The sequence below is a fragment of the Coniosporium apollinis genome (genome assembly GCF_000281105.1).
Source record: "Coniosporium apollinis CBS 100218 chromosome Unknown supercont1.12, whole genome shotgun sequence".
Taxonomy (NCBI): Eukaryota; Fungi; Ascomycota; class Dothideomycetes; genus Coniosporium; species Coniosporium apollinis.
In genome coordinates this window covers 298022-309951 of record NW_006913274.1, presented here as the reverse complement: position 1 = coordinate 309951, position 11930 = coordinate 298022, and the positions used below count along the sequence as shown (strand labels likewise).

At 53.9% G+C, this 11930-nt stretch overlaps 3 protein-coding genes across 3 annotated transcripts; all 3 read left to right on the top strand.

Moving 5' to 3' along the window:
- Positions 1 to 264: 264 nt before the first annotated feature.
- Positions 265 to 3520, top strand: W97_03053 (Ca2+-transporting ATPase; the record flags this gene model as incomplete). The annotated part of the gene is made up of 3 exons (XM_007780952.1): positions 265 to 1495; positions 1576 to 2916; positions 2979 to 3520. The coding sequence occupies 3 exons, from the start codon at positions 265 to 267 to the stop codon at positions 3518 to 3520; spliced, it is 3114 nt and encodes a 1037-aa protein (XP_007779142.1).
- Positions 3521 to 4320: 800 nt separating this feature from the next.
- Positions 4321 to 6765, top strand: W97_03052 (uncharacterized protein; the record flags this gene model as incomplete). Its single annotated transcript, XM_007780951.1, has 1 exon — positions 4321 to 6765. The coding sequence occupies one exon, from the start codon at positions 4321 to 4323 to the stop codon at positions 6763 to 6765; it is 2445 nt and encodes an 814-aa protein (XP_007779141.1).
- Positions 6766 to 10013: 3248 nt separating this feature from the next.
- Positions 10014 to 10993, top strand: W97_03051 (uncharacterized protein; the record flags this gene model as incomplete). The annotated part of the gene is made up of 2 exons (XM_007780950.1): positions 10014 to 10479; positions 10752 to 10993. The coding sequence occupies 2 exons, from the start codon at positions 10014 to 10016 to the stop codon at positions 10991 to 10993; spliced, it is 708 nt and encodes a 235-aa protein (XP_007779140.1).
- Positions 10994 to 11930: the final 937 nt, after the last annotated feature.

The window sequence follows — 11930 nt, the reverse complement described above, 5'->3', positions numbered from 1 at the left end:
AGCTGTGTTTAGAAGCATCGATGCGCTAAGTAGATTGCCATTCCCCTATCCAAACTTGGCCGTCGCACCTCCTTCAGCCACATGGCCATTAAAAGATGTCCAGAGCATCAACGCCTGCCCTCCCACTCTACAATGCGCCAAATGGGCATCTGCGACCCAGCACTCCACTCGCGCCATCGGCGCCGAGCTCGAGATCATCCTCCAGAAGAGCAGCGACCCGGAAAGCTGCATCGGTAAGGAGAAAAGTTCCGCAGCCTGGCAACAATGCTCCCCTGGTACGCTTCTCAGGCTGACCCAATCCTGACTCTGCAGTCGATAACCTCTGCTTTCTCCGTCCTATCTCCCGAAGCCACGGCCGAACGATTGACCACCTCCCTCACCATCGGCCTGCCTCAGACAGAAGTGTCGGTGCGGCTACACGACTATGGACCCAACGAACTACCGCACGAGGAACCGGAACCGCTATGGCTGCGGTTCCTCAAGCAGTTCAAAGAAACACTCATACTGCTACTCCTTGGTTCGGCGGCGGTATCCTTCCTCATGGGCAATCTGGAAGACGCCATCAGCATTACGGCAGCGGTGACAATCGTGGTCACCGTAGGCTTTGTCCAAGAGTACCGATCCGAGAAGTCGCTCGAGGCATTGAACCAGCTGGTACCTCATTCGGCGCATGTCATACGCGGTAGTAGTGAGCCGGCGTCGCGAAGGAAGCGGTCTAGGGCCAATCGAGAAGATGACCCCGGCATAGAGATGCAGAATCTAGGGGACACGGCCGCCGACCTTGAGGCTGCGGAGCGGGCATCGAAGACCATACCAGCCTCGCAGCTTGTTCCTGGCGATTTGGTACTCTTCCACACAGGCGATCGCATTCCGGCCGACATCCGCATCACGCACGCCGCTGACCTCACAATCGATGAGTCGAATCTTACCGGAGAGAACGAGCCTGTCGCGAAGTTCCCCGACGCCATCGGATCCGCTGGCAGCTCTCGTGGCATAGCAACACCTTATGCTCCATCTCCTTTGTACGCTTCCCCAGCCACCGGAGCTGTTGGCGCAGATATACGACTAAATGACCAGACCAACATCGCCTTCATGGGCACGCTGGTGCGGTCGGGGTACGGTCAAGGCCTTGTGATAGGAACAGGCCCAGACACGGAGTTTGGAGCAATCTCGACTTCCCTACAAGAGATAGAAAGCCCTCGGACACCACTACAGTTATCAATGGATCGCCTAGGGAAAGAGTTAAGTTACATGTCATTCGCAGTCATCGCCTTCATCATGCTAGTGGGCATGTGGCGAGGCTGGCAATTCCTGGAGTTGTTCCAGATCGGCGTGTCACTAGCAGTGGCTGCCATACCGGAAGGTCTACCGATTATCGTTACCGTCACATTGGCACTCGGGGTGCTTCGGATGTCCAAGCGGAATGCCATTGTCAGACGGCTCCCGAGCGTCGAAACGCTTGGCTCAGTCAATGTTGTATGCAGTGACAAGACAGGTATGCTATTCCCTTACCCTCTGTGAGGGACCGCTCTCAAACGCCTCATTTCTTTTTAACGCTCCTTGACTCTGGCGCAGGCACTTTGACCACGAATCACATGACCGTTACCAAGTTGTGGCATTTCGACGAAGTTGCACCCATCGATGTGTCGAAGAAGGAAAGGTCATATGCGCTCGACCCTGCGACTCGCACCATCTTGAGGATTGGGAATATTGTCAACAACGGACGCCTACTCCATCCTGATTCAAATAGTCCCTCCACAGCCGCTTCAGCAGCAGTCTTATCATCTACGATGGGCGATGATGCCTCCAACCTCAAGAGTCGATGGGTCGGACAGCCCACGGACGTCGCTCTGCTCGACTTGCTCGATTCCTTTGGCGAAGATGATGTTCGAGAGCGGATTGGCAGCCGGCGCAATGAGACTCCTTTCAGCTCGGAGCGCAAGTGGATGGGAGTCGTGGTCCAGGGCAACCCGGCAGCCGACTCTAGCAGCGTCAGCGACGTCGCCTATATCAAAGGTGCTCTCGAGAAGGTCCTCGAACGGTGTGACACCTACATCACCGCTCAGGGCCGAGAAGTCGTGCTAGATCAGAACAGAAGACAAGAAGCTATCAAGGCGGCAGATTTAATGGCCCAAGACGGCCTGCGAGTGCTAGGATTTGCCAGCGGAAGTACCCGGAAGCACGGTAGCGTAGGTTCCCAGCTCAGTGCCCAGCTCGGTTCTAGAAGTGGTACATCTACGCCTCTAGACCGAAGCGGCACGTTACCGCCAAAAGAAGAGGACCCTTATCATGGCCTAGCTTTTGCAGGTCTGGTTGGCATGAACGATCCACCCCGAAAGGGTGTTGACCGGTCTATTCGCAGGCTGATGGCTGGTGGTGTAAAGGTCATCATGATCACCGGAGACGCTGAGACTACCGCCGTTGCGATAGGCAGGAAGCTCGGCATGCCGATCAACATGAACTCCGCCATCGGCTCTGCGGTGCTGCGCGGCGATGAGCTCGATCGGATGTCCGAAGAACAGCTCTCACAAGCGATAGCCACCACCTCCATCTTTGCTCGCACAAGCCCCGAACACAAGCTCAAGATCGTCCGAGCACTGCAGTCCCGCGGCGATGTCGTCGCCATGACCGGCGACGGCGTAAATGACGCGCCTGCCCTCAAGAAAGCCGACATTGGCATCTCGATGGGCAAGCTCGGCACGGACGTCGCGAAAGAAGCAGCCGACATGATACTAACGGACGACGACTTCTCAACCATCCTCAGCGCCATCGAAGAGGGCAAGGGCATCTTCTACAACATCCAGAACTTCCTCACCTTCCAGCTCAGCACCAGCGCCGCCGCGCTCAGTCTCGTCCTCCTCAGCACCTTCCTCGGTTTCCCGAACCCGCTCAACGCTATGCAGATCCTCTGGATCAGTACGTCGACCCCAATCTCAACCCCAACCCCGCGCCTCCTGCCCCAGCTAACAAAACCACAGACATCCTAATGGACGGCCCGCCCGCCCAATCCCTTGGCGTCGAGCCCGTCGACCCAGCCGTAATGACGCGCCCGCCCCGCTCCAAAACCGCGCGCGTCTTGACGCGGCCCCTGCTCCAACGCGTCCTGCAATCCGCAACAATCATCATGCTCGGCACGCTCATGACCTACATCCGCGAGATGTCGATCGACGGCCAAGTGACTGCCCGCGACACAACCATGACATTCACCTGCTTCGTGCTGTTCGACATGTTCAACGCGCTGACGTGCCGCAGCGAGGCGAAATCGGTATTGCGAGGTGAGATCGGGCTCTTTGAGAACCGTATGTTTAATTTTGCGGTTGCGGGGAGTTTGGTCGGGCAGATGGCGGTGGTGTATTTGCCTGTGCTGCAGAGGATCTTTCAGACCGAGGCGCTGGGGGCGCTGGATCTGGTCTATTTGTGTGCGGTTGCGAGTTGTGTTTTTTGGGCGGATGAAGGGAGGAAGGCGTATAAGCGGTGGAGGAGGGGGAGGGGGTTGGGTGGGTATAGCGGTAGCGTGTGAGAGGTGTGGGATTGAGGATGGTATACATCGTTTTGGAAGCTCTTTCTGGTAATGTAGAGCGGTGTCCATTTAGGGCTTGGTAGATGGATGGGCCTTGGCCGACAAAGAGCGGCACAGCAGGGCAGTGAGGCATTTCCAACTCCACGTTTTGGGGGACGGGATCTGGTGTTTCATACTCTTGCAACGATCTGATACTTCTTAACTGCCGCCGCAGTAACCATGCCCTGTTGGACCTAGTGTGGGCTCTGCATTGGGGTGGTATACACAACTTGATTCTTATATGTAGCTCTGGTACATCCAGCAGAGCTTATCCAACGCCAGGGCACGTGAACATCACTGCCAGTCTCTCGATTGAAGCCAGTTCTAGCATTACTCGTGTTTTCCATGGTTACTATGGAGCAGGTGGAGCGAGAGAGCCTCATAAGGCACTACGCGAGAACTGTCGGACCGACATATGCGGCTCAAAGTTCCACGACTTTTGACCGCCGTGAGATCACAGCAAAAGATGGCAATCTCGGAACACCATTGGAAAGGGCAGACGTTATGATGCTTAATCCCTGCACAAATCCCCCGGCTAAACCTCCAACCACACACACCGCTAATGCATCGCGATGAAAGGTCGACCTCCGCTGATCTCCCCTTTACTCAGCTGTGGTCGGGAACAGAAAGTAATTGTGGAGAACTAGGGCTGGAGGTGACGATGCCCGTTATGAGGCGCCGTGTATGAAAAGTATTTAGGCACAGATCTCCCAGCTGCAATCTTCCGACGTGATTTGACCTGTGCCCGTCCGTCAAACACGATGTCCGACCTCCGCTACAATTTCCCCAGGAAGCCGCTTGCCAATCCGGAAGCAATCGTCAAAGGCTCGACCTACCGGTTCACCGTTCTCACAGATGGCCTAATCCGCTATGAATGGGCCGAGGACGGCCAGTTCGAAGACCGCGCCTCCACCTTCGCCATAAACCGGCAACTTCCCGTGCCAGAGTTCAAAGTGTATGATTCCGACGACACGCTTGAAATCGTGACCGGCCGCTTCCACTTGACCTACGACAAGAAGCGCTTCACGCCCAGCGGCCTCCTCGTAGATGTGCACGGCAAGATCACGCAGTGGGGCAGCCAGTGGCGGTACGGGCTCCCCGACCGCGCCAACCTGGGCGGGACGGCCAGGACGCTGGATGAGGCTGATGGGAGGATTCCGCTGGAGACAGGGGTGCTGAGTCGGCATGGTTTTAGCGCGATCGATGATTCGAAATCTATGATGTTTGAGGAGGACGGGTGGGTTGGTATCAGGAAACCTGGTGATAGGGTCGATGGGTATCTTTTCACGTACGGCACCGACTATAAAGAGTCGATGAAGATTTTCTATGCGGTCTCGGGATCACAACCTATGATTCCGAGGTGGGCGTTGGGGAATTGGTGGAGTCGGTATCACGCTTACAAGGCAGATGAGTATGTCGAGCTTATGGAGAAGTTTAAGAGCTCGGAGATTCCGTTCTCGGTCGCGGTGCTGGACATGGACTGGCACTATGTCCATGAGGAGAGGGTCACGAGCGCTGGCTGGACAGGCTATTCGTGGGATCACCGGCTGTTTCCAGACCCCAAGGGATTCTGCGAGGAGATGCACAAGCGGAACTTGAAGGTTACGCTGAACGATCATCCTGCGGATGGTGTGCATGCGTTTGAGAGAATCTACGAGGAGATGGCGAAGGCGTTGGATCACGACACTTCACACAAGAAACCTATCCTATTTGACCCTACAAACAGGAAGTTCTTCGACGCATTCTTCGACATCCTGCACCGGGATCTTGAGAACGATGGAGTGGATTTCTGGTGGATCGACTGGCAGCAGGGCGAATTCTCGCGGATACCAGGCCTTGATCCACTGTGGCTGCTGAACCACTTCCATTTCTTGGACAACGCGCGTGACGGCAAGCGACCCATCATCTTCTCTCGGTATGGTGGTCCTGGAAGCCACCGATACCCCGTCGGCTTCTCTGGAGATTCTGTCATAAGCTGGAATTCGCTCGACTTCCAGCCCGAGTTCACAGCAACGGCTTCAAACATCGGTTACGGCTGGTGGAGCCATGATATCGGCGGGCATTTCTTCGGATCCAAGGATGACGAGCTCCTCACAAGGTGGCTGCAGTTCGGTGTGTTCTCCCCCATTATGCGTCTGCACTCGGGTAACAGCGACTGGACGTCCAAGGAGCCGTGGTTGTACCGGAAGGAGTGCGAGGTAATCATGTGCGACTTCCTCCGCTTCCGCCACAGGATGATTCCCTATCTGTACTCGATGAATGTACGGTCAGCAACCGAGGACGAGCCGATTATTCAACCGCTGTATTGGGAGCATCCGAAAGTTGGAGAAGCGTATGAGCACAAAAACCAGTACTTATTTGGGACCGAGTTGATGGTCGCTCCGATCACGTCTCCCAGGAGTCCGGCAACGATGCTGGCTTCAGTCAGCGCTTGGTTGCCACCAGGACAGCGTTACGTCGACATCTTCACTGGCACCGTCTACGACGGCAACAGAGAGCTCGTGCTCTACCGTCCGCTGCATCAATTCCCGGCCTTGGCACACGAGGGCTCGATTATCCCGCTCGATGCGGCGCTGACGGCTCCCAACGGCGGGCCCAACCCCGAAAGTTTCGAAATTCTTGTGGTTGTCGGCAAAGACGGCTCGTTCGACATCGTCGAGGATATCGGTGATGACTCGCTTGAGGCGCACCAGAGCCCAGATAAGAACAAGCAGCGCCGCACCCCAATCTCGTACGAGCAGGCCAGCGGGCGGCTTACTATCGGCCCAGCCCAGTCGGAAGCAGACGCACACGAAACGAAGAGAAGTTGGAAGGTCAAATTTCTCTCGCACACGCCCGAGAAACCAGAGAGCGTGCACGTGACATCCTCCGACAATTCCTCACTCCAGCCGGAACTTGCCACTGAAAGTTTCCCAGCGAGTCCGGGCCTGGTGGTGAAACTGCCACCGGTATCGTCAGAAAACGAAATCACGATTGATCTAGGCGAGGATCCCCAGCTGGGTGTTTTGGATATCAGAGCTCCGGTCCATCGCATGATCAACGACTATCAATGCAACTTCGCGAAGAAGGACCGAATGTGGGCAGCCATCAAGGAGGAGGGATTGCCGCTTGGCTTGAGGGTCAGTCGGCTGAGGGCTGTTGGTATGGACGAGGAGTTCTTGGGTCCGATTTGCGAACTACTCTTAGCGGACTCGAGGTTGACATAGGTGGTATGAATAGACTCGGAAAGGAGGTGATGGGTGCTCAATCTCCAGCTTGTTTTTATCCGATTCTGTAGAAGATGTCGTTTTGAGCCGCAAGCGGGGAAATATGTTTAGCAGCAGTGAACGTAGACGGCAGAGGGCTTCAGGGTAGTTTCAAATCAATATCGCGCTCAAGTTGTAAGCGTTTCACCCCTTGTAGCTGGCCATGTGACACTTTCGATTCCTTGAGTGTTTTGATACTGCAATGAGGAATGCGTTGTAGCTGCGCTCGGAGATAGCTCTTAGATTTAGTAAACTGTGGATGACTTTTATCTGTAGTCCATCATGCCAGCGCCGGTATCATTGTACGGTTATTACAGATTACATCTCCGTCTACGATAAGGGAACCTCATGAAACGCACGCAGAAGCTAGAGACCGTCATCCTGAATCACGCGCCAGTATACCGGCGCGCTGCGAAGTGGAAAGTCTGCAATCAGATGGGAACACTTCGGGGAAGAGCTGTTTAGTTAGTAAGAAGTGTATCCATCTACCGTAGCATCGTGTGTGTCACACCGACAGCTGGCGCGATTGGTCTGTGATGCCGTTATCTGCAGATGCGCCTGGGGATGGTGGCCGTGAGTCTTTGTGGGGTACACCGGCAGGTTCACTGTGACAGTCTGTACGGAAACCCGGTTACTGGGAGTGTAGATCTTGTGGTTGTGCCATAAAGAAGCCAACGGGCCAAAAGTCGTGAAGCAGGACAAGGTAGCACCGCCTCCGTTAACGATTACTATCAAACCGCGCAACGAGTATGAAACGCAGCTAGTGTCACAGCCCAGTTGTCAATAGTACATCCCTCGCTCGCGACAAACATCTCGTCCATTCTCATCGTCAACGGCCGTGTCTGAGCAGCCAAACCTGCCACTCCGTGGCCATGGAGAATCCACAACGGCGATCCCTGGAGTTTCCAACTGGCAACTCTCAGCATTGTTGACCACGCGAAGAAACGCACAGGTGGCACGAATCCAGGATGTCGTGTCGATCTCCTGGTTGGATGTTAAAACGTCCCTCCATGCGCGGAAATAGTGCGGTATTGTAGCGGATGCGGCAAGCATTGTGTCACTCTCCGTTGCCATCTAGATCAGGGAACACTTCACAAAGGACTGTCTGTCAGAGGGTGCCGTACCCTATGGCTACGCCTCAACCGTTCCCTTGTGCTCTTGAGGCGCTCTTAGCGTAGAGATACTTCCACAATTGCCAAGACCGGCGTTTTACTTTTGAGACGATGCTACTCTGGAAATACAGTCTGACAACAGGAGAGTAGACTCTGAGGACTACTTTGGTTAAGTCCATATGCTATGCTGATAGAGGAGCTACTCCGCCGTCGCATTTGGACATCCTTTGCGAACTATGATTCAATCGAGACGATATAGGGACTAGCGGAAGAGTGTGGTAGGACCACGAGTTGCTTGGCCGAATTGGACCTCACGTCCATACGAGATACTGATGTTTGCAGAAAGGAAGGGTCGATCGCCAGCAGGACAGCTACCTAGCCAGCTACAAAGCACGTACAGAGTAATAAACATGATATTGCCAGCGAAGATGAACAGCTCATAGATGAATATGGTGCGTGGCCAATTAAGCATATGTCTAGATCTGGCAAAACTGAGTGATAGATAAGAAGACGCCTACCTTGAAGAGATACCTGGTCAATTTACCTTCACCACCAAAGGGTGTCCGTATTTGTTTACGGGTGCGCCTTTGGATGGAAGAACCCCAAGATTGCGGCACGTGATTTGCTCGCTCTTCACGACAAAGTCCACAGCTTTCCTACATAACCTTAGCTATAACCCCGGCTATAACCCCGCAGAAAAATCCATGGTGAAACGCCTATTTGCAGTAGACACACAGCTCAAGACTAATCTCACCGTAACGGACAACGCCCTCTCAGCGACATATCCGCGGCGAACACTCGGACACTCTGGTGTTAAACTTGTAGCCTCCTCACTTGTAGCATCACTTATACCGAACCTGGCACAGAACAACCTTGATCCTGCTACACATCTCTCCAGCTCTACCTTGCCTTTGCTCTACCTGATGCTAAGTTTCGGCGATTTTATCTCTTTGGGGTACCCGCTGACCAGGTCCGCAGTGGAGCTACAACCCGGCGTAAGGCGGATCGGACTGACTGTGCAACATGGATTGAGACCATCAACGGATCGAGGCTGATATTGCTGGTCCAGTGAGCGGAGAATCGAACCGTTACGAGCAAGCTCCCCGTATTTCCAGGCACCCCTCAGAAACTCTAACATGCAGCTCCCCGGGCATAAGCGCAGGCAAACTTGCAGCTCCTGGTTGTGAAAGCAGACGCTCCAACTGTCGGCACACGGTTGGCCAAATTTTCAGGCTCAAGAGTCGAGACGCGGCAGTCTCGACTCTCGCTCTTTTGATTGATCGATACCCACGCTGCGACCGTTGCTACATGGTTATGCTCGTAGATAGGACGCTCGCGCGTTTGCATTCACTCTTACTCACAGTGGATACTATTCGATAGACCTCGGAAGATTGAGGACTAGAAGAAGGTCTCGGTCACCAATAGCATCCCTCCAACACTGGCGGCCATCATTCTCCAGGAGAGCTCGCTCAAAAGATCCGTTTGGTGCTCCCGTAAGATTCAACGCAACAAGGGTCTACCGTCCACTCTTTTTCCACAGCCGCGCGTGGTTGATGGTCCCCATTGTGGACCCAATCCCTGGCTCGCGGGTAGTTGCACGAGCTCTCAAGGGACCCGATCAGCGCCCGAGTAAGATTTTGGTAGTACGATCATATCTCCTGAGTTAATTGCGTTTTCCGGACTCTATTCAGAAAGCAGTCCAAAGGGAACAGCAAACTGTATTTCATAGACTGCATCATCATTATCATTTTGTGGCTCCCGAGTGCACAAACCTGATCTCGCTGAAGGTGAAGCGTGGAGCTAAGCGGGCCCTGGTGTCATCATCCTTTCACTTAGCCCGATTTTGGCTGTAACAGCAGGTTATCCAGCCTCCAGCACGTGCCGTAACAGTATTGCCGGCTCAGTGATAAAAGGGGACAGCATTCCTCACATTCTCTTTCGCTCTTCAAACTACGTTGACTCCAGCATCCATTCTTCTTAAGATACCTTCAGAGCAGTTACGTCGATTGACTATAACACTCCCTTGCACCGAATTCCTTCACAGAAACGCCATATATCTACCTCCTACACATCGCTGTCACTATAGGCTCCATCAATATGTTCCTTCATGCCAAGTCGATAATTGGCTTGCTTGTGGTCTCTCTCTTCATACCGAGGAGCTATGCTGTTGACAAGACAGCCAATCCCAAGCTCGTCGCCGACCTGCGGTCCGCTGCTACTGTGAACGATGTCAATCAACTTCTCAAGCAAAAGGACTGGACATACGACTTCACGAAGCACGAGCATTACAGCTTCGCGCCTGGAGGTGTCATCAACGCAAACGCTGCCACCTTTCCTGCCGTCACTGGCTACGGCATGAGCATGGCGATTCTCAACCTTGGTCCATGCTCTATGCTTCACGCTCATCATCATCCGCGGGCCGACAATTTCGTCTTCGCCGCTCATGGACACACAAGGACCTTTATGTTGCAAGAGAACGGCGCGCCGCTCGTCACAGCGGAGCTCACCCCCGGCCAGATGACTATCTTCCCGCGCGGCTCCCTCCATTCGATGCAGAATCTCGGTAAGTCTCTTTGCTTTAGATCTCCTTCCTCGCATTATCGTAGTCCATCCTGGGCCTGTGCGTTTGAGTCGTAGCCGCGTGTTCCGCTCACGTTTCGATTTCGTTGTGTGAGCTCGCTGTCCGTACCAACTAAGTTGTCATTCTGGTTTTCTCTACATAGCACCCTCACCGAATCAGTCACAACTACGCCAATTTGCAAGCAGAAACTCATATACTAAACTGGCCTCTAAATCTTACGAAGGGGGATCAATGACTAATAGATCATGGTGCAGGATGTGACAACGCCCAGCTCGTTTCTACTATGAACGCCGAGGACGCCGGCACGCAGAACCATCTCCACAGTCTCTTCCAGATCCCTATGGAGAACCTCGAGGCAATCTTCGGCTACCCGGACATCGACCTCAATGACACCTTTGCTCGCATGGCTCCGGTCGGCACGGGCGCCATTTGGGGCCCACGGGACTGCCTTGCTAGGTGTAGTCTCACGGCCGACGGCAAGCAACTGTCATCCTGATTCGCTGGTACGACGATGCTGCAGTTGTGCTCTCTTGGTTCTCGGCGGCAGGTTGTTAGTGGCATGATTTACCACTCGTGATTGTCAACTCTCCGTCTGCGTCGTTGAATCTCCTTGTGCCGAGGAGCAGCAAATTGATCCTTTGGATTTAACCTGTATTTGAAGGGATTTGTTACCAGTACAGTGGGCTCAAAGTCCTCGACTGCGGTGACTCCCCTTGAACCGCTTCGAGCTCCTGCTGATTATGCAAGTGGACTTTGGGGCACCTCATCGTTTTGGCTTCCTCATCTTCTATCGATTATATCCCCAGTTATCTTGTACATATCATTAAAGCCGACATCCTTACCTTAAGCGGTATTTCAGACGTTCGCTCAACAACTGTGCATCGATTGACAGGTATCACAGCATCGCAATGACGTTGAGCACGCATCGGATGAGTTTGCCGACGCTGTACTCCTTCATGTGCTTACCCTTCCGTGGTCCAACGTCGGAGCCGTTCGCCCTGCGGAGCTGTCGCACCAAATGGGAAATTCGAATCTCCCGTTTTTGAGATACCTCGAAGACCTATTAGCGCCGCCCATCATCTGACTTTTCCCTCTGCCTTACCATCTCCGACCTGGTAGCCGGGTCTACCTTCGAGGTCACCATCTCGATCAAGCACCGGAAGTGCCACATGTGCAGCCCTACTGCCGTCGCCGATGGAGCGATCTCCGATAGTGCTACGATAGCCCATCTGGTCCCTGGAAGTTGTGTCCGCAACCGCCGACTGGAAAGGCAAAGCCTTCTTCTCTGCACGCATGCTTCACCTAAACTAGAACTTCATCATGGATACCTTTAACAGCTAGCTTGACTATCCAGTGGCACTCACTCAGTCACATGAAGCACAGAACTCGATCCCGTTCAGTTGTTGGAACAGTTCCGCTGGTCCTGGCCCTCA